This window comes from Myiozetetes cayanensis, unplaced genomic scaffold (assembly GCF_022539395.1).
Source record: "Myiozetetes cayanensis isolate MyiCay16 unplaced genomic scaffold, myiCay2020 scf4, whole genome shotgun sequence".
NCBI classification, from domain to species: domain Eukaryota; kingdom Metazoa; phylum Chordata; class Aves; order Passeriformes; family Tyrannidae; genus Myiozetetes; species Myiozetetes cayanensis.
In genome coordinates, this window is record NW_026087631.1 from 23,157,015 (window position 1) to 23,181,739 (window position 24,725).

General features: G+C 36.4%; 1 protein-coding gene across 3 annotated transcripts in view; it reads right to left on the reverse strand.

Moving 5' to 3' along the window:
• ADGRV1 (adhesion G protein-coupled receptor V1) overlaps positions 1–24,725 on the reverse strand; it is a 259,448-nt gene that overhangs the window by 154,609 nt on the left and 80,114 nt on the right. For all 3 annotated transcript variants that reach the window (XM_050328544.1, XM_050328545.1, XM_050328546.1), the window contains 26 exons: positions 24,352–24,515; positions 23,743–23,836; positions 21,055–21,133; positions 20,296–20,434; positions 19,636–19,777; positions 18,962–19,224; positions 17,731–17,906; positions 16,217–16,341; positions 15,346–15,512; positions 15,121–15,264; positions 13,824–13,931; positions 13,086–13,338; positions 12,279–12,401; positions 11,890–12,112; positions 11,225–11,429; positions 10,184–10,330; positions 8,089–8,344; positions 6,686–6,894; positions 5,847–6,020; positions 5,289–5,471; positions 4,411–4,590; positions 3,623–3,787; positions 2,358–2,475; positions 1,966–2,089; positions 702–840; positions 59–244 (listed from right to left, as the gene is read on the reverse strand). In XM_050328544.1, coding sequence (XP_050184501.1) covers positions 59–244; positions 702–840; positions 1,966–2,089; positions 2,358–2,475; positions 3,623–3,787; positions 4,411–4,590; positions 5,289–5,471; positions 5,847–6,020; positions 6,686–6,894; positions 8,089–8,344; positions 10,184–10,330; positions 11,225–11,429; positions 11,890–12,112; positions 12,279–12,401; positions 13,086–13,338; positions 13,824–13,931; positions 15,121–15,264; positions 15,346–15,512; positions 16,217–16,341; positions 17,731–17,906; positions 18,962–19,224; positions 19,636–19,777; positions 20,296–20,434; positions 21,055–21,133; positions 23,743–23,836; positions 24,352–24,515 — 4,286 coding nt within the window. The remainder of the gene's footprint in view (positions 1–58; positions 245–701; positions 841–1,965; positions 2,090–2,357; positions 2,476–3,622; positions 3,788–4,410; positions 4,591–5,288; positions 5,472–5,846; positions 6,021–6,685; positions 6,895–8,088; positions 8,345–10,183; positions 10,331–11,224; positions 11,430–11,889; positions 12,113–12,278; positions 12,402–13,085; positions 13,339–13,823; positions 13,932–15,120; positions 15,265–15,345; positions 15,513–16,216; positions 16,342–17,730; positions 17,907–18,961; positions 19,225–19,635; positions 19,778–20,295; positions 20,435–21,054; positions 21,134–23,742; positions 23,837–24,351; positions 24,516–24,725) is intronic.

The following is a 24,725-nucleotide window of genomic DNA, read 5'->3' on the forward strand; positions in this document are numbered from 1 at the left end:
TAGCAACAATACTGATATCTATCAGTAATTTTATATAAGAAGGATTTTAATTTAATACCCATTTTTCTTCTTCCATTGTTAGCAACAGTTCCCGGGAAAATGCAAACTCTCCATATGGATAATCACTGGCAGCCATGGTAATATTTGCTGTGCTGCTGGATTCATTTATGAGTCCTCCACCACTGATTCTGGTTAGCTGAAACTGGTAGTAATGCTTCTCTTCAGGATAGTTGTCATCTACAACCTAGGGAGAAGTACCATCAAAAATGCTTCAAACCATTTCCAGAGATAGATGTATAACTAATTTCTAATTAACATTTTCAACTACCTAAAGGGAGGTTATAGCCAGGTGGGGGTTGGTCTCTTTTCCCAGGCAACCAACAATAGGACAAGGGGACATGGGCTCAAGCTCTGCCAGGGGAGGTTTAGGTTAGATGTTAGGAAGAAATTCTTTACAGAGAGGGTGATCAGGCATTGGAACAGCCTGCCCAGAAAGGTAGTGGATTCACCATCCCTGGAGGTTTTTAAACAGAGATTGGACGTGGCCCTTAGTGCCATGATATAGTAATTGGAGTTGGATCAGGGGTTGGACTTGATGATCTTGGAGGTCTTTTCCAACCCAGTCTGTTCTATGATTCTATAATTCTATGAAACAAAAAGAAGTACTTGAAATAGCTACTGATGTAACATCTCTCCTATACCTGTATTAGAACAACTGCTGCAGACTGCCTATCTCGCATGGTCAAGGTCCCCGACACCTCAGTAAATTCTGTGTGATGAGGAGGTGTTATATTCCAATATATGACAATGTTCCCAAAAATCCCTGGGCCACGGATCAGGCTGCAGGTAAGAACACAAACACAGATTTTAACTTTACCTTTCATATTTAACATCCAATCTAGAGAGAGTAAATCATAATGTTATGCATGAAAGTAATGTTATTAGCACTGTGAAGCTTGGGTTTTAACATACTTGATCACTATTAACATCACTAGAATTCCCTCTTTAGGCAGTAACATTTCTGAAGTTTGGGCGGCATCTCGAGCTGTATTTTTATCAAGAGATCTTTCAAGTTTCTTTGCATATATATCCCAAAGATGGAGTCTCAAAACTGATTTCTCATGGTTCCATTCTGCTTTTCCAGAGAAAAGATGAAAAACAGAAGGGAAGTTGGGCTTTAGGGTAATGCCCAGGGGCAATTTGGTTTACAAAGTAGAAAAATACCGCTGTGAGATCTTCTGAGAAATGTTCCGTCTGCTAGTTGTCTAAAACCCTACACGTAACATCAGACTTAGTAAACTAAGTCACAGTAAAGATTTGTCTGCACATAACATGATCTCCCACGTGATCTACAACTACCTGCTGCACAAGGCCTCATTTTGTCTTTTGGGCTTCTTGAGGCAGTACAAAAAGCTGTTCCGTTGTGTATATTTACTGTTTCACCAATGGAAGTGTTATAATCCTTTTTTCCAATGCTCTTAGAAGATATGGGAATATCTTAATTTCTTCACCTTGTTTTCAGTTGATTGAATGAAACAATTGCTTCTTGTTTCCACCAAAACCCAAGTTCCCACACTGTTTATGCTAGACATCATAGAAATGTACTGAAATACTGTTCAAGCACAAATCCCAAATGGAATTCTGGAAAGCAAAATACACCTTGAAATGTCACTGAATCACTCGCCACTTTCCTTTCATTAATATCCTCTTTACTTTAACGCATCAATGTTATAAATAATTTGAAGGCAGAAAGGAATATTTGGACCTCCCCAATAATATTGAAAAGATACATCCAGAGTATATTCTGTCCTTCTTTAAAACCAACCATCTAATTTAAAAAATAGTTTTGATTGTAGAAGTGATGGTGAAATGCAGCACTTGATAAATTCTTGTCAAATATCGAGTCTCAGAACTTTTGAATTTCAGTTGTTGTTCTTCCTTTGGAAAAATGAGAGATGTACCCACCTAATAAGAGCAGTTCCATTATAGTTTCCTGAAGGTTCTCCTATCAGAACATCCTTGGATGAACAGGCTATCCCGACCACTCCAGAAGCTCCTTCATCTCCCAAAATAGTGATGGTTGCCATGCCTATGAAGAGAACAAAGCTTCTCATGGTAAATGACAACTAACAAATGAGCTAACTTTTGTAAATTTTCTGACATGAGTGGTTAAGCCTCAGCTTCACAGAGGTGCCATGGAATTCTCTTAGATTTCTTCTGACAAGGAAACAACTTAGGGAAAACGACTTTCAAAATTGCTATCAACTAGGTGTACACAAAACACTGAAGTGCTGCAGACTAAAATAGTATGACTTAGAAGAGCTCTCATCATAGAAGATGCTGAATTAATTCTTTACCGTTTACAGGGGATATCTCTGCATCACCAAGAGAGACAAGTTGAATGGTAAATGTTTCCTTCCCCTCCAGCAGACCATCTTGTATCGCATGCAAAACAATCAGCTTCTGTGATTCAGTCTGCATTGTATAAAGACCAGAAGGTATGTGCATATATTAAATGAAACTAAACAAAATACAGCATTACATATACATATATATATATATCTATATATTTAACATATCAAGTGTTAAGGATGCTTGACATATTTTCTCAAATTTTGTAAATATTAAATTTTGATCTCACTGAAATGTTTTCTCATAGATTAATAAATAGTAAAAATTGTCTCTGAAATATTATGTACCGCCCTAAAAATACCCTGGCTATTTTCAACTCAATAAAGAATGACATTACTTTGAAATTGTGTTCACATTGACCTTCAACTGAGAGGAAACTTTCTATACAAAATCTTTTCCATCAGAAAGTGCATATTCAATAGCACATGCACATTCTAAGGATTAACACATTATTAATATTGATTAGATCACAGTAAATTTCTGCCTAGTTCACATGCTACGAATGATAGCTAAACTTTAACAATTACATTTTCCAGATGATTAAAAGTAAAAAAAACAGCATGCCCATTTATTTACTGCAGAACAGCTTTGTTCAGAGTGAATAGACTACGCTTTGTTAAAACACTTATCTTCCCTAAATATTTTGAGTAGACAGTAAAAGATAAATTATAAGATGGTATCAGTATTCGATATTTTGGCTCATACCTTAGAATTTTAACATGTCATGAAATATAAATCAAATAACACTGACCAGTTTGAAAGTTACTGAAGTGGGTTTTTTTGGTTTTGTTTTTAATCAGCAGATTTTGAGCATTCATTTATCCTTCTCACCCTTTCAATATAAATTTTCTGTTTCAATTTTTTTTTGCCTGACACTGTAATGTAATAAATGTTTCTGTAATCATTATTCTCATTCAGTACATTTTGATTCCTCTTTCTTAAATTTAAAAAAAATTGAGATTTGAAGAGCCTACCTTCCTGATGATTACATTATGCTGCCTTAAAAAGAACATGTCAGCTTTCCTTTACTGCTTGAAAAAACACTGAATAGCGCTAACTCCACCAGTTCAAACTGACCTCTTTCTAGAGTATAATGCTTAGTAACCCCCTACTTCTACAAACATGTAGCAACAACCATGCAAACACACACAAGTAGAAAAAAGTATTTATAAATCTAATACTAAATAGTTTATAGCAATATCAAAAATACCTCATTGAAATGAAGGGTACCATTTAGAGGAGTCAGATCATTTCTGGCTGCTTCCTCAAGAATCCATAACACTTTAACTGCTCCTCGTCCTCCCTGACTCCGACTTACAGTGAGCAAAACAACTGCAGCAGAGTCATCAGGTGTCTGAGGTTCCTTGATTGTTACCTGATGGAGAAAGAGAAGGAGAGTGTGGGAAAGACTGTAGCAAAAGGCATTGATACCAAATTCAGATAAACAACAAAATGCTTTATCAGACAATCCAAAACAACAGGAAAAGTGAAAATGAACAGGAAGATAACAGACGTAAGGAATGTGTTGATTTCTACTAGCAAAGATTAGTCACTTGTTATTTCTGTATGCCTTATGGTTCAAAACAATTACAGACAATGAGTCACCAGCAAGCACAGCACCAGCAAAATGGAGAGCAGATGCACTGCAAGAACTAAGACGAAATATATTTTGTGATTTCTTTCCAAACTTTACTTTCAGTAATGCAGATTATTATAAAACCTTTTTAATATTCAACAGACCATCAAAAATCATAGCTGGGATGTCCTGAATTGTTAGTATACTGAATTAAATGGATTCAGTCATGCAGAAATCTGTATTTATGCAGCAGCACTTTCACTGTTATTACCAGACAGCCAAATGAAGACAAGCACAAATATCCTTTGAAAGAAGTCAAGTCTTCCACTGCAATGAAGGCTTACAAAAACCAGTTACGTATTAGTGACACAAGCCCACTACTCAGCTTTAGCAGAAAGGACTGCAATCCAAATCAAACTCACATTCTTTTCTTCAAACCCAAATACTCCAACAGGGGAATCATTTGGTGGAATAGCGACAGTTACCAGGGTGTCATTCCCAAGTCTTGCACCACCTGTTACCCTCACCAGGGCAATCTTGAAAATCTCAAGGAATTCAACTTCACTGTCATCTATTATTGTGATTTCTATTTCTCCTGTAGCCTGTAGAAAAGTTAAAAAAAAAGCAATAATGTTTCATTTATAATATTCTGTGAATTGTTTGAAAAAAAATGAAATTTAAAATAGGTAAATTGTATCTAATAATAGGCAAACAGACATTTTTCAATTGTTCATTTTTCTTCTTGTACTCCCATGTTCATAGTATGAAGATATAATTTCAAGTCCATCAGTGTAAATCTTGTATGTTAAAACCAGGAGACTGCTTTGCTTTGGTACTTAGTAGAAAGTGCAGGTTGAACATATTATACTTCAGTCAAAATTCTGCTAAGTACATCTTTCTATTTGTCAAAGATAAGTTATGTTCACATGAAATCAAAATCCCTCATTTACACTACATATTCTTAGGTGCAGCATGAAATTTAAAACTATATGTAGAACACAGCTAAGAAAACATATAGGCTTATTCTGAGAATTTATAGAGAAGATGGATTATGCTAACAAATTTTCAGTGTAACAGGGTTGTCATTATTTCTGGAGGTACCAAAGGCATACAAGCCTACTTGGTTAATGTTTATGAATATTCTGTTTTCCATGTTACAGACTGAAGTTCGGAGCACCATTCATACACACAAGGCCATAAATAAAATATTTTCAATTAAAATATGCAGATTCTGCTAGAAGAACACAGCTGAAACTCTTAAGCTGGTAACCCGGAGACAGCTAAACTCTCAAGTGCATACCTGCCCTTCCGCAAATGTCAGGTTTCCAAATGATGGTGTGAAGTCTTCAAAGCTGGCAGTTGAATGAATGGCTTCCCAGTACAGAGTTACTGACCCAAACCTCCCAGCCTGTCGAAAAACTGGAAGTTTCAGTACATTCTGTGGTGGTGGTACCTCAAAACCAGTGACAGCTCCAGTGATATCCTGTAAATTCAACAATAAACTGCTGTCTCAGCAAACTTTTCCTTTTTTCTTTTTTTTTTTTACATTTACTTGCAGTTAAAAATAATAAAAAAAAGAAATACACAATTACTTGTAAAAGGTCTCGATTTAGCATTGACCTTGCTTTGACCAAAAGTCTGGATTAGTTGACCTCCGGAGGTCCCTTTCTATGGAACGGTTTTAACACTGCCAGCTCACTAATAAATTTTGTGTATTACTTGGGATGAATCTCTTAAAATTGTTTGTCTGGTCTCTGGCCATTTTATCCAGAGCAATTTAGTGTCACAAACTGGACTGAAGAAACAGACTCTCTTGCTGGAATGCTACTTTAAATATTTTTCATTCAGACTTACCTACCTTTGTAACATTAAAATTAAATATTCCTCTGGCATCATCATTTTCCTCAATTGTTATTTCAGCTATTTCTAACCCAAGCCTCTTCACACTTGGTTGACCTCCAGATGAAGAAGTGACCAGCTGCACATCAGTAATATTGATTATAAATGCTTCCTGTAATTCTGGAATATTGTCCTGAAAAAATATTTTTAAATGTCACTTTTTAATAAAACATTTTAAGTTATAATACATGCAGGAAGGTGACTCTTGAACGTCGCTTACTGTTAAAAAATTCTCAGCATTTGGGACCACATAACCAACCCCTTACTTCATACCACATGAAAGGTGAAGAAGATTACTTTTGCTGAGTTTTAGCAACTGAAGCTCACAGTTAGATTGCAGACCTGCAAGAACAGTGGAAAGCAGTGCTGGCTGTCACTTGTTTCTGCTAACTAGAAGAAAGTTGTCTAGATCTCAGAAACGAAGAAATTGAAGAGCAACACCTCCATTTTAGATATATTTAAAGAATATACATATTTTTGGTGAAAAATTAGTATTTTCTGAACTACAGAACAAATCCGTTAAGAAGCATATAAAGTAAAATAAATCCCCTGTAAAAATCTGCAACAAGTTGGCAACTAAAAAGCACCTAAGACATTTTTTAATTTTTCCTTTGTCATTTTTATAAGTTAATTTTGGGACTATAACAAAACAAAGAATTTGATTCATTTCCAGTGATGAATACTCAAGTTGTTTTGAAAGAGGTGGCTGCAAGAATATACTTTTTGTATAACATGAGTACCTTTTCCCTTTCCTTAAAGGACACATTAATAGCTAAGGCTATTAATGAGGCTACTCACAGGCAAAATCACGACTGTGACAAAAGTTGTTGTTGCATTCTCAGCCATAATGACTGTTTTCTTTTCCAGTATATAATCCTCATTCTCTGTTGCTTGGTTGGAGAGGGGGAGTTCGAGGTTTGGTGCAGTTCTCAAATGAACTGCAAGCTCCCCAGTAAATCCTTGTTCTCGAACAATTTGTAGAGTAAGAGTAGTTGAATTCATTTGCCCTGTAAAAAGAAGGGGAACAAAAATAAAGACAATTGTTTTAGCAGAAATTCCAATAAATGACAAAACACATCATCTGGCTAAAAGTGCTGAATTTGTGACTGGAGAAATAGAAAAGATAAAAAGTACTCATAAAGTTTGTACTTTGAATCAGCTTTTGTTACATTTATTATCCAGATGTTTTTTCCCCATTATCACTTGTATATCATTCATTAGAAAACATAACATTTAAAGACTGGAAAAAAACCTGTACAACCAATGAAAGTTAAGAACATTCCTTGAATCCTAACTTCAAAGTATTAATGTTTATAATGGGTATGTACATAAGAAACCAACAGAATCCTTCCTAATACTTTCAGCTGCTAAAAAAGGGGCAACACTAATTCACTTGAAAATGGAACTGATTAAGGAGGTTTTACCTGAAATAATATGCTCTGACGGAAAGTATATTTTTCATATATGTAATTGGTTAATATGAATAGAATATTAAATTGTCAGGAAATTTCAGCTGGGCTGTTGAAGTATGAATAGCCCATCAAGCAGCTGCAGAGGGGCTGCAGACAATGCCAGAGCATCAGCTGCTTCACTCCCCGGGCCTTGAGGGAGGGCAGGAGCCTGAGTATCTCCTCTGGCAATTCTCTGGCCAACTGCCAAAGGTCCTTTGTAACTTCACTTGTTGCCTGGAAGGAAAACTAACACAACCCAATCAAACATGCATCTGGAAAGTAGAAAAACACCACTTCACTTTTTCATTGCAATCAAATTAACCGCTCTACTTCCTTCCTTCACTTATGCCAGACAGCAAAAAGCTTTCCTTTTTGAGCCACTTCAAGAGGAAAGTCTTTCTATGTAAATTGTTTTAGATAATATATTAATCCATTAAACGGGTAAGTTCAGCTTTTTATGTAAACAGAAGTATTTTATGCATTAGAGATTTGCAACACAAGATGCCAAGATAATAATAACTTACCTCCTAAACAATGGCTGGATAATGTTCATATGTGAAATGTGAAATACAGCATAAATTGTATGTAATGTAAGTGCACAGTTACATATTTTAAGGGATATTAATACAAAAATGTTGAGAAAGAGATATATAATGTAAGTACTATATATATAACCAGTGTTATAGCTTCAAAAAGGCTGACTTTGAAAAAAACATACATACTTTCCTAAGAATCAAGAAACAGACTTACCTTCTGGCTCTGTGGTTTTAACAAAGAGAGACTCCATATGCCACTCAATCACACCATGTGGAGAGTCACTGGGTAAAATGGTAAGTACAGCTCTGGCCCTGTTGGGATCAATGACAGCTCCTTTTGTGGTATCTTCCACACCCACAGTGGTAACATGAGTGAGTGTGATTTCCACAGTCTCTGAAAGTTCTGCAATGCTGTCCGCAAGAATTGTCAGGGTGATTGTGGATAGGGCCTGACCTTCTGAAAATGTAATCTAAAGTTTTAGAGGAAGGGGAGAAAATAAAGTCAAACTTCTTCTCAATGTTGTTATACCAACTTTTTTATTCTGTAAAACTCTATCAATTATAAAACATAAATACACTCACACATATAGAAACATCTTATAGAAACAGCGAATACAAGTTTGGAAGGGACCTCAAGGATCATCTGGTCCAACCTTTCCTGGCAGTAGCACAGACTAGACAAGATGGCCTAGCACCCTGTCCAGGTCAATCTTAAAAGTGTCAATGTTGGCGAATCCACAACTTCCCTGGGGGTATTATTACAACGGATGATTATTCTCATGATAAAAATTTTCCTCTTATGTCCAATCAGAATATCCCCAGGAGTAACTTGCATCCCTTGTCTTTTCCATGTGACACCTTGTAAAAAGGAAGTCACCCTTGTAGCCACACTTTAAATACTGGAACATGGTGATAAGGTCTCCCCTCAGCGTTCTTTTCTCAAGGCTGAACAGTTCTCTTAGCCTTTCCTCATATGACAAGCTTCCCAGTCCTTTGGCTATATTTGTGGCCAGCTCTGGACCCTTTCCAGCCTGCCTATATCATTGTTGGGCTCAATATTTATCTCTGAAGGTTGACACTTGTGACAATTGCCAATCTGAAAAGCTGTTAGTTTGAAAAGGAGCTATTTATCAGCACCTCCCAGTTTCAGAATAATGCATCAGTTTCTTTAGGAGGAGGCTGTGGGAAACTGTACTGAAAACCTTGGAGAAGTCCAGGTAAACAATAGCTTTTGTTTTTCTTACTAAACTGAATTTCTCTCACGGTTTTCCATCTTATTTTCTCCTCATCCTGCTCAGATGGGGGAGTAAGAAAGCATTAGGTAGGGGTCTGTCAGCCAGTGAAGGCCAACCCACCACATACATGTGTTAAACAAAGAATGAACATATAATATCTATCAAAATTACTGTTAATTGAAGAAATGTCTACTCAACTTTGTTTTTTTTTCTTCATTGTGTATCTATACTCTTATTTTTAAACTCAAAGGGCCAGCCACTTGATTAGGTCTTTCTGAAAAAGGAAGACATGTCTATAAACACTTAGGCTACACCTACCATGACGGATAAACAGAAATTTCCAGTGAATAACATAATACCTGTACTTCACCTTTCCAAGTCTTTTTACCTGCAAACCTATGCATCAAAATCATATAGCATCCCTCTGGAATCCTCAAGAGTAGTCTAAGAATTCCAGTTTTGGCGTCCCTCATTTCCCCTACGCTGACTTTTCTCTGTATTTTCTTAGGGCCTTGTGTCTGTTACAGCCAGCCACCAGGTGGTGGGCTTTGACTTACAGAACCTGGCTCCTCCTGGTCCCAAGGCATACCAAGAGCTTTGGCTGGCAGGAAACACTGGGGTTTAATGGTTGGAAATCTAAAAATTCTTAGAAACAGAGAAAACTGGGACTTGTCATATTCTCCTGGGCCACTTAAGGTCTCCATTGTGTTAAAAAGGTCAGGGAAAAGTGCAAACACTCCCAGATTCTCACCTATGCAAATGATTTGACATAGTAGCTGGATCTCACTGCAGGAAGAAAGGAAAATGGGAACAGGATACTACAGATAAGCATTTCCAGTGCCTGGGCAGCACTGCAATATCAGTTTCTAGAAGTGCAGGAGTGATGCTGAGGTACTATGTGCCAACCAGAAGTGCAAACTGCCAGAATCAGAGGAAAGGACCATGAAGAAGGAATTAACAGAAAAGTGGGGCAATCTAACATGTTTTATTGTCCTTCTCTCTCAGTACATTTGTACCTATTGTCTGAGACAACACAGTCAGTGCTTCCCTAATAACAGTGATGTTATTACATACCACTCCTGAAGCTGGAAATACGTCACTTGTGCTCCCATTAGCAACCCACTCTACTGTAACTCGCCCATATGTTCCTATTAAACGTTCAATATTCAAGGTGATTAAACTGTCCTGTTCCATTTCTTCAACTTGCTTAAATAAAGAATTCTGGAAAACATACAGTAGCAGAAACAAAACATTATTTACTTACAAAGTTTCTTTAGGGAACTGGGTATTCAAAGGGAGTCAGATACACTGAGCATCAATAAGTTAATCTACTCTTAAGCAGCCAAATACAAGTCCATTGATTAAATTTATGTCTTAATTTTAGAAGTACTCAACAGTCCTAAGTTTCATAGACATTAAAGATCTAAAATGTCAGATCTCCTTATCCTAAAGCTACTTTTTTTAGTAAAGTCCAAATCATTTGAAGCAGATAACAAAAATGTAGATCATCAAGATAGACATATTTTCACTGCTGTTACTCCTTACACTAGTCCAGATGCAATGTTTCATTTCAATAACAATTATTCTGTTTCATGTCTTCAGTGTGCATTTAATATATATGTTTAGATAACTTTTACAATATTGGATGATATAAGAATTAACCACTCTAAATAATACCTTCAGTCTGACACTTTTTCAAAATTATTTTATTCAGACAGATTGACTCATCCTGTGGTACAAATCCAGAAAAGGATTTTTACTTAATTCCCTTGATTAACCAATCAGTAGCAACTCTATGATGATATCATATAAGCCATCTAAAACCTGAATTTTTAGGCTTTTGAAAAACTGATAATGTGTTATGCTAAATGTAAGGGGATTCTAAAAATCCCACAATAGGGATAGACTGAACAGATGAGTTTCTATCACCTTGCATCTATATCAAGATCAAATAGCAATGCTAAATGGATGTCAATAACCTTCTCACTTAGGTTGCTACAAGACTTTAGAAAAACAATCCCTTCACATGTTTCAATTTAGAGGGTTTGTATGTTTATGTTCCATTATTCAGAAATTATACATACATCTTTTAATGATTTACCTTATAGGTTTTACCTGAGCAAATGCAATGACTCCATAGGCATTGTCATTGGAAAGAATAATTATGTTAACAAAACTGTTAACACCAATCTCTGCACCTCCCTTAGGGTTTTTCAGCCACACTTTAAAGCATTCTTCCTCCTCAGGGATGATGTCATCCAGGATATTTATTGCTATCACGGCTTCCATGTCCCCAGGCTCAAATATCAATTCACCTGAACTAGCATAAAAATGAACACATCAACTACAAACTGAGGATAGCTGATTACTGAACTTTGAAAGCGGTACTGTAAATCTAATGAGTGTTTTTGAAGCTGAAATTATTACTTATATTCTTGAGTAAGTAACTGAGGTTTAAAGGTTGTGGGTTAAATGCCCTTTTTTTTTCTTTTAATTACAATAGAACACAGAGTAACTGAAATTAAAGTAATTTAATTTAGCCTAAATAAAAGTTTTAATAATACCATGTCATAACTGCAAGTTCCTTCTTTCTGTGTCTTAAAGCCAGTTGTGAGGAGTTTGACATTAGGGATCCTAAAGTTACCTGTGAAACATTCTCTTTAGTGGTTTTAAGCACAACACACACAGAAGTCTATAATGCTCTCTCCTTTAACAAAAACAGTATCACATTAAAAGGAATGCAAGAGCTAGGAGAAAGTTATATAAAACAAAAAACCTACCTAGGTATAAAATCTGACTGGTTGGAGATAGTGGTGAGCTCATAAATCTGGGAACTGGACTCTCTGGAAAGAGCAATCAAGCTCTTGCTGGAGTTCAGAGACCTTGCAGTAGCTGAAGAGATATGATCTGCATATGGCAATTCCAGCATCATGGAAAACTGGTTCCCTTCTGAGTTCCAGGAATACAGTGCTGTTGTGTCCTTACCAGAGAGCAGGATGTGAACTACATTGAGCAAGGAGGAGAAAAAAAGAAATATTCAGTGATATAAGTTCTTCTTGAAAGGCCAGAAATGCCCTTGGTAGCGCAACTCTTAAAATACCTCTTCAAATCTGATAAAAAATGTGAAAAATGAGCATATTCAATTTCAGTGCTATACACAAGGTCTTACCTAAACCTGAAGGAGGCATGAAAACATGGATATTTCTTACAGCACAGACTGGAAGAGACTGAAAGTGTCTGAAGGTAGACTGCCCTGTCTCCCAGATGAATATTTCAGAAGAATTTCCAGATTCTACAGAGGAGAAAAATCATGAAACTTACATTATATTGCTTCCTATTAGAAAAATCACACACCAGTGGCCATTCAAAGGCAGAGTGGTAGTTTTAATTAAAAAGTGACATCAGTGATTGTATCTTCCTTTTTACTTGGTGCATAACTCCATAGTACAACTCATCTCCATCAGATGATCCATCCAATTACACCATTTAAGGGCTTTTCTGCACACATTCACATATAAGAACACTACAAATGCCAACAGGCAGTCAATTGCAAAGAAACCTAGGGACTGCAATATAAACTTTTAAATAGGCATAGGGATGCAGACATAAAAGAATGCCTAAAAGGTCATACTTGTGATAAAAAAGCTCATGTCCTTTGCTGAACAATGAACTTTGCATATCGCAAAGCTTAGAAAAGCTTAGAAAGGCGTAATTAGCAGCTAGATCAATGGAGTTATTATTTACTATTGTTCTTGGGAAAATATTTTAATTGTTTTCATAAATATTTGAGAACAAACACAATCCTTTTATTTTCTGAAGGACAAAACACAGATTACTTTGATAAGATGCTTATCAGCAAATTGTCACCCCCCAGTAACATTTTAATTCCTATCTAAACTCCTTTACCCCAAATGCCTTTGCTACCAAACAAGCAATATATACTTAGAAAACGCAGTGTTTGTTTTCTGCTAAATACCTTCTGCAATAATTAAGTAGATATCAGATCCAGAAGTCCAGGTCTCCATATGTTTGATTTCTTTTACTGGTAACTGATGAAGATCCCTAAACTCATTATTCAACCACTGGTACAAGAGCACATTCTGGGTGTTATTTGTCAAAGAAACTACTAGGTACATAATCCCTCCTCGAGGAAACAAGGCAATGTTCAGAGCTCTGTAAACTGGAAGTTGATGATGCAGCACAAATAGATCTTTATTCCACTGGAAAACCTGTGGAAATAAGAAATATTTTTTATTATATATTCATAACTAGCACCAAGAGAAGAGAAATGAAGTGTCATGATAAATTAGGATACTTGTAATGAATTGAATTCCTCATTTCTAAGTTGGATCCTACATTAAGGTAGAAGCACACTGGTAAGTAACTACATTACTGTAAGCATCTGTGCCTGTTCTTCAGATGAACAGGTTTATGGTCAGAAGCTATCTCTGTTCTTATAGGTGTTTAACATGACAGATTTTAAAACCAACACTAGCAATAAAATTAAACTAAGTATAAATTACATGTTAATTTATGAGTGTTAGACACTTAAACAAGTCTAGAATTTTAAGTTCTGTAAATCTGTAAGAGAAATATAAGTCAATTTTCAGAAATACATATTTAGGTTTTCTTAATTATCCCTTCAGATTTCAAACTCAAAACTAACCAAACTACCCAAATCAAAAATAGTCATAGAAGACAAGTGAATTCTAACCTGGATGGAACTGAAATTGGTGGTGTGACTCACAAAAACCAAATAGTCTTCTTCATCCACAGCAAAATGTTTTACTTGTCTGGTATCCAAAGTAGAAAGAGTCTGTATCTACAAGGGATATATGGTAAAAATGTTATTTGGAAGTCACTCCAAGTAACAACTTTATACATGTATACACATATTTTTAAGAAATTGCAAAATTACATATAAACTATATATTAAAAAAAGGACAAAGACATTTCATAGATTTAATTCTACAACTGTAAAACTATGTCTATACATGTGATGTAAATTCAGGCAGCCCCTGGTGGTCTAGTGGTAAAGGCACCGCGCTGTCACCGCGGAGACCCGGGTTCGATTCCCAGTCAGGGCCACTCCCGGGCAGGTGGGGCTCGTTAGCCCTTAAAGGCAACCCACCTACGTCCTAAGGACCTCACTGCCACCGTCCAAGCTCGCTTGGCCCCGGCAGATGAACCTTAGGATTAAAGGGTGGGCTCAGTTCCGCGCACACTGTGTCTCACCTAAAAAATCCATTGCGCAGGCTGGAAGGTGTAAAGACCTTCCCCGGATCTTCACTCGTGAAGACTGGCCATTATTAATATGACTTACTATATGTTTTTCAGAAAATGCTCTATGACTCCATTGCTCCACAATTTTTTCCCCCCTTCCCCAGTAATTTTATCGCACCCTCAATATATAACTATAAAAACACATTAGACTACCAGTTGTAATAACTGTGGTTATTACATTTAGGAATGGTATTGCCCAATTTAGTGTCCCATGAAACACCCATGCTGCCACTCACTCAACCTTTTCCCCATTTTGGCAGGATGGAGAGGAAAACTGGAGGCACAAAAGGTAAAGACCATGGGTTAAGATAAGAACAATTTACTGGAAACAGCAATGAAATAAGAAAATGAAGAGTAACAGCAACGATATCAAAAACAGAGGGTACAAGAGAGGTGAATGATTCACACATGAAAGCACTCACCACATAGAAACCAGTAACCCACGAAGCACTGCCACACCACCCTGACCCGTGGAAGGGCCCCCTTCCCCCGTGATGTGGTATAGAATAATCTCTGGGTCCCAACCATGTCGCTTCCTGGCTACTGCAAAAATTGACCCTGTCCAGGCTGGAATCAGGACAGAAGGTTGCATCACTGAAGTCATGCAGATTGTTCAGGTTCCAAACTAGTTGAGCACAGAGTGGCTGCTGTGGAGGACCTCCCAAAGGCCCTTCTAACCCCATTATTTCACAATTTTGTGAATATATATATAAATAAAATGGATTTACCTTCCATAGTTTGCGTCCAGGCATGAATGCATACACACTGCTGTTGGAAGCTCCCTGCCTGGCTCCTCCATGAGTAATCACAAGGTAGGGAGAGGTACGTATTTGGAAAGACACACAGCTCTTAGGATTCCACAAACTGAAATCCTGAGAGAGAAATAAAACAGTAGAGCTGAGATGAAAATTTTTTTTAGGTAGCATGTTTGGTGTTTGTAAGCAAGTATTTACCTCAACAGCAACAAAAACTCCTTTCCACTGGTAGAGAGTAGAAAACACAGCTGGAGGTGAACGCAAAAGCACACCATACAGGACTTCTCCAGATGGAAAAAAACACCAGCTAGCTGCTGACTGCTCCACAAAGCTTTGCAAGACAGACAGGACACTGATACTACCCCCTGCAATACAGTAAAATAAAAAACTACTTATCCTTGAGGTCTTTTACAACCCCATTTTCATTATTTACTTGCCAAAACTATAACTACTATCAGAAATATTGAAGTTGTCTTCAAGTAGCTGGTATGAGTGCATGCAAATCCATGGAAATCATATAGTACTGAGGTTGTAATGACAGTTAAGCAGTAAATGCATTCCTCACATATGACAATTACACAGGGAAGATACACAGGCAGTTTGAGTGTGATTCAGAGTGACTCAGTTCAGAATTTGGGTAGTGAGAAAATTACCCAGATAGAAAATAATAAAAAAGTGACAAAGAAACTACAAAATGTGTAAATCCTCAACATCAGCCAAGGCACCAAGATTCTTAATCTGACCAAGTCAGCCAATGCTTATAGAAAATAGTGTCTTTTATACTGTGTTAGAAAAATCCAAAGTTACAAAGAACAGATTTTATAAATCAAAGGTCTAGTGACAATATACAAGCAACAAGAAGAGCAATACAGATTACCGAAACTCTGGCAGCAGTGGCTGATGACAAGCTGACTCTTAAGCAGCTAAATTCTTTTATCTATTAATTCATGTGACCAAGTCTGAATAGGTGAATTTATATTCCAAAGTTACATCTCCTATATTTTTGGTTTGTCTCTGGCTATCTCCACCCTGACAATAGCAATGGACGCTCTCAATAAAGTGAACGTACTGATGCCAAATGCAGTATCCGACACTGTCTCCCACTCAACACTCACAGACACGTTGAGCCCATTACTTCGTGAAACTTTCAAATAAACTGTAGTGTTGGTTTCTTCAACTGTGAAGATATTTGTCCTAAATGTGAGAATTGTGAAAATAAATTTTAAAAAGCATTATATTTATAGTACACAAATAAGATTCTTACAGTACAATTCCAGTGCAGAATATGCAATAAAAGGAAAAAATGGGTTTTGTTATCTGATGTACTGACACTGATTAAGGTTACCCAATGTTTCCTAACACAAGACCTTGGCAAAATTATAGGGAATTCAACAAAATCTTAAATCACCCTGAAATTCAACACATCAACCATACAGTTAAAGCTGAATGATTTCTCAAAACATCATTCCACATTACAGAAATGTAGAAATATAGAATGGTTTGGGTTGGAAGGGACCTTAAAGATCATCTAGTTCCAACCCCTCCCCTGCACCACAGGTGGGCAGGGACACCTTGCACTTAACCAGGTTGCTCAGAGTCCCATTCAGCCTGGTCTTGAATATTTCCAGGGACAGGTCATCCCTAACTTCTCCAAGCAACCTGTTCCAGTACCTCACCATCCTCACAGTAAAGGATTTTTCCCTAATATCTAAACTAAACCTAATCTGCTTCAATTTGAACACATTTCACCTTGTCCTGTCACTACGTGCTGTCGTAAATAGTCTTGCCCCACCTTTCCTGTAAGTTCCCTTCAGGTACTGGAAGGCGACAACAAGGTCACCCTGAAGCCTTCTTTTTTCCAGGATAAACAAACCCAATTCTCTCAGCGTTTCCTCAGAGGAGAACTGCTCCATCCCTCTGATCAACTTGTTGGCCTCCTCTGGACTTGCTCCAATAGGTCCATGTCCTTCCTGTGCTGGGCCCCCAGAGCTGGATGCGGCACTGCAGGTGGGGTCTCACCAGAGCAGAGGGACAGAATCACCTCCCTCGACCCACTGCCCACACTGCTTTGGATGCAGCCCAGGACATGTTTGGTTTTCTGGACTGAAAGTGCATATTGATGGCTCATCTCCAGCCTCTCACCCACCAGCACACACAAGTCGTTCTTGGTAGGGCTATGTTTGATTTGTTGATCCCCCAGCCTGGATTGATACTGGGGGTTGCTCTGACCCAGGTGTAGCACCTTGCACTTGGTCTGATAAACCTCATGAGATTCCCATGGGCCCACTTCTCAAGCTTGTCCAGGCAATATGACCCATTTGGTTCTGAAAAACAGCCCTGAGTCAGAGTGTATCTTACACAACCTTAAAAAACCGAAATTGTAAAATTTGTGATTCCCTGGGCACTGATCTAAGGTTTGGAGCTCTTAATATGGATTACTATTAGTGAAATGTTACGGGACTAATGAAGTACCATTTCATGAAAAAAATCCATAGACAAATCACATTTCTAATGATGCATAGTCCATTCTAAGTGGTTTTCTGTATAGCAGTAATAGTATTTGATAGAATAAAAATTTACTACCTATTTCTAAGTGGATAGATGCTGAAAAGCCCCAGTGGAGCCTGGTTCTGTAAAATCGTAATCATAGTTTGCACTTTTTTGCCTAGTCTGGCTCCTCCAGTGGGATTGAACAGGGTGACAATGAAGTCCTCATCCATTTCTGGCTCTCCATCCAGGATTGCAGAAATATGCAAAGTCTGACAAGAAAATGAGCACAGAAAGCTGCTGAGACTTGACAGCTAATGATGACACAACACTATTCAGACCCCGCTGCTGTTTCCGTTCATTCTCTTCTCAGCTCTGGACAGCACAACAACAGCTCTTGAAACTGCAGTGAGGCAGGGACAGTTCAGGCTCAGGTTCCAAAGTCATCCTTCTGCTGACCTTGCAACACTAACACAAGCATATCCACCTTTTTTTTTTTTCCATTCTCTTTATTCTTATCCTAAGAACCATATTTAGAGACTGTATTAAGAAATCTTTTACTTCCCATTCCCCACAGATCTGCTAAACTGCCCATCACTGAAGTTCCAAATGCACTTCAGGTTCAGAAATTGAAAACCAGTGTTTTCAGTAAGGTTTGTTTCAGATTCTACTCCAGTAACCATAATACACTAACCTGTTACTGACCCCAGCTTCACTGAAAAAATAAAATAAAATAAAATAAATTAAAATAAAATAAAATAAAATTAAAATAAAATAAAATAAAATAACCATTAAACTTTGGAAGGGTCTGGATTTCACACACTTAAGCTACCTCATTTTCTAGCCGACATTCTTGTGGGGACAGCATAGAGGTAATAAGCTTAATACTCCTAGGAAAAAAAGTAGTTTTAAATTTCTATGACTCTGAAAGCTGACCACCTTTTGCCATTGCTTCAGCATACTTTGTTCAGTTCAGGCTACATAATAGAATGGGAGATTTACTCCCACTTTAACTATTTAGACTTGCAAATTATGACTTCATGTCAAAGTCTGTGTTTTAGCTATGTGCTAAATACATACAAATACATAAATATTATATACCCTTTATATTTTTTCACTTTTATATTTTTTCACTGAATTATTACAAAGAGCAAAATATCCACAACTAAGCACCTTCAATTTTTATGCACTCCCATGACTTAGCTTTAAGAATGAAGGAAAAAATCAGAAAAAACTAATACATGAAAAAAACATGGACATTTCTGAAAGCCCCCCAAAAATTTGGAAAAAACTTTCTTTACTTCATTGCTAAAAACTATCATATTACCTTGAATCTGACTCCCTCTTCCAGCACGATGTATCCTTGAGAAGGGGTCAAATCCACTGACGGCTCTGAAGAATTAATTTCACTTACAAGAAACTGAACAGTCACGGTTCCAAATATCCCCTGAGGAGGTTCTCTAATAATATTTAATACTGCAATGCTTTCCATCAGATGGAGAGCTGTTTGCTCTCTTAGGAAGAAGTGATCACTGTTATTGAATGACAAAACTCCGTGTCCATCATCATTGGCAAATATAGTAACTGTGGCTTTTGAGAAATAAATGATGGAAATATCCTTTCATTAATATAGTAAAATACAATTGTACACATATACAAATAAATACATATATACATAAATCCATTCTTCCTTTTGTGTATAAAGCTGATATTACTTGAAGAGAGTATGCAAGTATTTTGTTTTATCTAGAAAGATTTCTAGAAAAGAAGAATCTAGACTCTCTTATTAAAAAGTTCACTTTTGCACTTTTTGATTCCTTATTTTACATATTATTTTGTTAATGTTACACATTTCACAGGGATGTTTAAGAATTTTCCAAAGGAGACTAATGATCTACCATAGCAGGGCAATGGTGTTTTCTGATTCAGAAGAATGAAATTAAAATAACTGTCATTAAAATGACAATTCTGAAGAAGGAGAACATCAAAACTAAGTTTTACCTGTTGTGTTCTTCCCTAATTCCAGGCCCAGAGAGGGATTTGTTAGAATTAACTGGAACTTTTCAACACCTTCAGGAATATCATCATCAAAAATCGTAACAACAACTGACTTATTCCTTTCTCCATCAGCAAAAAAAAGAGTCTAGCATTGAAGCACAGAAAGCATTGAACACTCAACAGCTGTTAATACACAGAGAAATTTTAAACTAAGGCAAAGCAGAATTGTCTTAGCTAGGAAGAAAAGAAGAGGCAAGAAGAGCTGTAGTACCTATGTCCCTTAAAAACTGATTTAAATAGAAGTAAAATAGTTCAGCATACTGTAGAGTGAGGACAAGCAAGAGTAATTCACTTTGAGAGTTCTGTTGTAAAAAATATTAAAACTTACATGGACTCTTATATGCTCTTGTCTAAGCAAAATTGTATTTGAAACAGATGTTTGAAATTTACAATGTGTCTTATATTTAAAAATGCTTCAGTACTAAAAAAGAAAGAAAGAGTAAAATAAGATGACTAATTCTATCTCATTCTATTTAGATGATAAAAGAAACTGATACAAGCTGAAAAATCTAGCTGTACTAGTGATCATCCTGCAGAATAAACAAGAGGACACTCTTTTGAGAAAGTTGAAGCAACAAAAATTACTAGATTTAGAATTCTTACCCTTGATGCCACACTAAAATCCAAACCCAGCTGTGCCTCCAAATTTTGGGCATAAAAAAATACAGACACATTGCCGTAAGATCCTTTGTTTCGGTATGCCATTATGGTCAGATTCCCGTGAGATTCATTAACTTCAAAACTAAAACAAAAACCAAGACAATGCTCACTGCGCATGTTCTTCTGAATAAGATGGTAGATAATTGTTATATTTTCACTTCAAACCATCACCTCTGCTTTATAAGAAAAAGGCACCATTATAGTAGCAGCATCATCACCAACGTCTAATGCAACCTTTTTATCTTTGTTTCTTATGTAAATAGAATTAAAACTATAGGACATTGTCCTTTTCCTGCTTATTAGTGGCAGATTAAGCCTGTCTGTGGTCACAGATGCCTTCTTCCCAGCTCTTGGAAATCAAAGAAAAAGATCTGGTAGATGACAGTGTGTGTGTATGCTTACATGGATGCAGAGGCTAGAGCACTGGATGGAGGCTGCAGAAGTGACGTAAGTTCACAACACTAAAGGACAATAGTGAAAATAACTATTTGGTAGCATAAGATTTCTGAGTAAACATAATGTAAATGCTTGTTTCCAGCATAGGAATTATCTTATACTTTCCAGTTCTACTGAACTGAATGATGTGTTGCCATTTCAAATATGGGACCCTATTGTTAATAGAAGTTCTACTGTTAACTGAAAATTAAAATGATTGAGCAACTCCAACCATTAACTGACACAGGGAGTTCTTTAAAGACTTACTTGGTACTTTCCCATTCAACTACTCCGCTTACTCCATCATTAGCATCAATAATAATTTGAGAAGCTAAACCTTCCACATCTAAAATGGAAAACAGGACAAATATGAAAGAACAATAAAGTCCATTTTCATTTTTTTCAAGTATAACAGAAATTTATATACTAATATAAATATACTATACTAATTTTATAGAAGAAATACATAATTTTCTGTTTCCAAACTGTGGATGACAAAAAGGTCATGGGCAAGATAATTTGGAAAGGCTTAAAGAAAATCTATTTTTACTACCTTACCATTAGAACTGCAAGACAGTGCCTTGAATTACAACTGTTACATTTGATAATGCTTAGGAAGAAAAGACTAAAGAAAATTTAGAATAAAAACCCACAGCACAGAAAAATTAGAAATTGCCAGAAGCAAGATTTGTCAAGGAATCTTAATTCATCTTATGTGTTTTTAATATGATGACATTTAATGTTTTGCAGACTACACCATTCTGAGTATGTAAGGGAAAATGAGTAAGAAAGAATAATAAATGATCCAGTATTTCATATCCTGTTCATGTTTCAGTGCCTGATCATAAACCTTAATGACGCACACCTCAGATTCTGCTACAAATACAGAATTATTAATTTCCTTATAGGTAGTTTATGCACTGTAACATTCTATTACTTTGTAAAAACATATCTTCACAGTAACCCTGAAAGATGATTTCATGTATTGCCCTGTGAAAATACTGAAAAATAGACTGATGCCAGAAATGTCAACCAGTTTCAGGGACCAGGACATGACAGTGAGAACTTGACTCTTCATAAACTTGACTTTCAATATAGTACCTTAATTTGTTCAAACAGCATCACATGATTACCTCAATTTACATCAATTTACTTTTAATAAGACTTAAAAAGAAATGAAGAAAGAATGACAATTTCTACAAAACAAATCGGCTCCACTACATCTGTAGTAAATCCACTATTTTTAGATCCAATCGGAAGATTTCTATTAAATCAGATAAACCTAAATAAAATGTCACTGCCACATATCCAAACCTCACACTATGAGGTAATGATTAACACCACCAACAGTTGCAACACCTCTACATATCAGAAATCTTACTGAAGTTTAGATATCCATAGGGAGTGTCAGTGAATATAGACCCTTCATCTTCACTCCCAAACTGCTTTTCCTTTTTGTGTCATAGTCTGATCAGCTCACCCAAGATCTGTAATACTTCACTTTCAACAGTAGACCTCTTCCTTCATGGCTGACATGCTTCCCTTTCCCTGATGCCCCCCCTGCCACTCCTACTCAAGCTAGAGTCTTTCATCTATCCAATAAGTTTATTTGTTTTTCTTTCATCATTTTCCCATTTCTTAATTCCTTGACTTTTGTACTAGTCAGGCTTTTTCTTTCACCTTTTCTAGAAGATGGGAGAAAGAGGAGCATGATGAAAACATAACAGTCTTTATGTTTCCTGTTTCTGCTCCATATCTGTGAAGCCTCATATCAGAAACAGAGGTCACTTAAGTTCCATGTGTTTAACTGTACATCACAGACACCCCAGACCTACACCACATATTCCATTCACATGGCCATGACTGGAACAGCATATACAATATATTCCAGATGTGTAGAATTGATTGCACATGCCAGTATCATGTGCAGGACACCAATTTTTTAATATAAGACACCTAGACTTATGTTAAATATTTTCTGTGGTGTATCGGATTGTTGTATGTCCTAAAGAAATTCACTGCATCAACAAGGTCCTCAATTATGATAATTGATAATCCTCAATTATGACAAAGAAAATACATCAACAGAGAGAACAAGATTAGAAAATAGTCTGATAACAGAACTCATTGTGACATTTTATAGTAAGGTCAAGTTATTGCCTTATGGATTAAAACTATTATCTGATCACCCTAAGTACAGAACAATTTAGTTCAGAAAATCCTTTGTATTTTAATGTTACCCTTCTTATGTTTTAAATTTTAGACTCAACTAGTCATACCTCAGTGTCTACAAACCAGTAACCAGTCTTGCAAGTTACCTTTCAGTCTGTATCGAGTTAACTCTGTCACTTCAACATGCATGCAAAGGAGAAGGGAAAAGAGTCATAGAAGATGTTAGAAATAATCAGCATAATTACTCTCTAGTACCACAGGATAACCCAACTGCCTTTAAAGCCAGTGGCAGCTCTGTTACCAAATTCAGAAGCAGAATGAGAATATAATTAAGCAAACAACAAGTTCACTGGAAGAAGAGCAAAACCATAGAATGTAACTCCTAAAAGTAAATCTGATAAAGAGTAATAAAAAGCTGGTTTTGAAAGAGTGAGCACAGGAGCCACATGAAGGAATTTTTTAGACAATTTATTTTCAGTATGTTCTTGGAAATTAAAATCCTATTAACTGACTGCCAATGCAACTTTTGAGATAATTATGCTCTCCAACTGCTAATTACTAACTAACTCCTCTATGAAAATTTCCTTATAGATTTTGCGGGGCTTTAAAAAGTAAGTAGTCAGCGTAATAATGACTATATTTTTTCTACAATGTTTCTTGCAGGTAACCTGGTCACATATTAGCATAGTTGGCAAGTAAGTGGAATAATGAGAATATGCCAGAGTAATACAACATGATTGCAACTGATATAAAATAAACATAATTCTGTAGAAGTTGTTTTACCCAGCCTAGGTAGGGAAGAAGTTGAATGGTTCATAATAAGTTCCACTGAAGTCAAATTAACCAAGAAGAATTCTTGCACTTCTGGCACATCATCCTAGAAAACACAAACCCAGTACATCCTCTTTTCATTTTCTTTAAGAAACTGTAACAGAAGTTGCCAAAAAGCAACACACTAGAAGTTTCTACCATTATGGCAATGTTTTCTTGCAACACTTTTATATAAAACATATCATCTTGAATGAATTATAAAGTAAGAAATTTTATTTCATGGAAAAGACCGCGGTGACACTGAACTAGACATGTGAATAAATTTTTGCCCTATTTTAAAGGCATAAATTCCAACCATTGATAAAGTAACAGCCTGTAGCAAGCAACGAATTACAGTGGTCTGAATATCAGATAATAAAGTCTTAATGAGAGAGCTTAAATTCATTTAATTATAGGTAGTACTGTTCTCTGTTATTATTTATCCTTATGTGATTTTACCATTAAGACATAGGCTTTCTAAATTACAATAAAATCTATAGCTTTAAGTAATACTTAGGTTGCAAGTTTCAGGTTCCACAGTTTTCCTTTTGTGTGTATAGAGTGAGAGGGTATAGAATTTACCTCTAGAATAGTAACACTTATGGCAGCTGATGTTTCTCCTTCTTCCAAAATTAGTGAGTCAGAAACAGCTACATAATCAGCTCCTGGTTCAGCCAAGGTCCCCTCTGTCTGATTACTTAAGGTGACCAATCCTGGAACTGTGGCATATGTAACATTGATAGCACCTGTTTAAAATATGACCAAAAAACCCCAACTGTTCTCAGTTTTTACATAATACTCATCAGAATAGAAAAAGAAAGGAAATAAAATGCTTCTTGACAAAATGAAAAGTCTAACTGCAAACTAAAAGGATTAAAAGAGTAATCTGGAGCCAACAGAATTTTTTTATTGCTTTTAACATGCTTTCAGGCCAGCCTTTGATGATGTGTTCAACA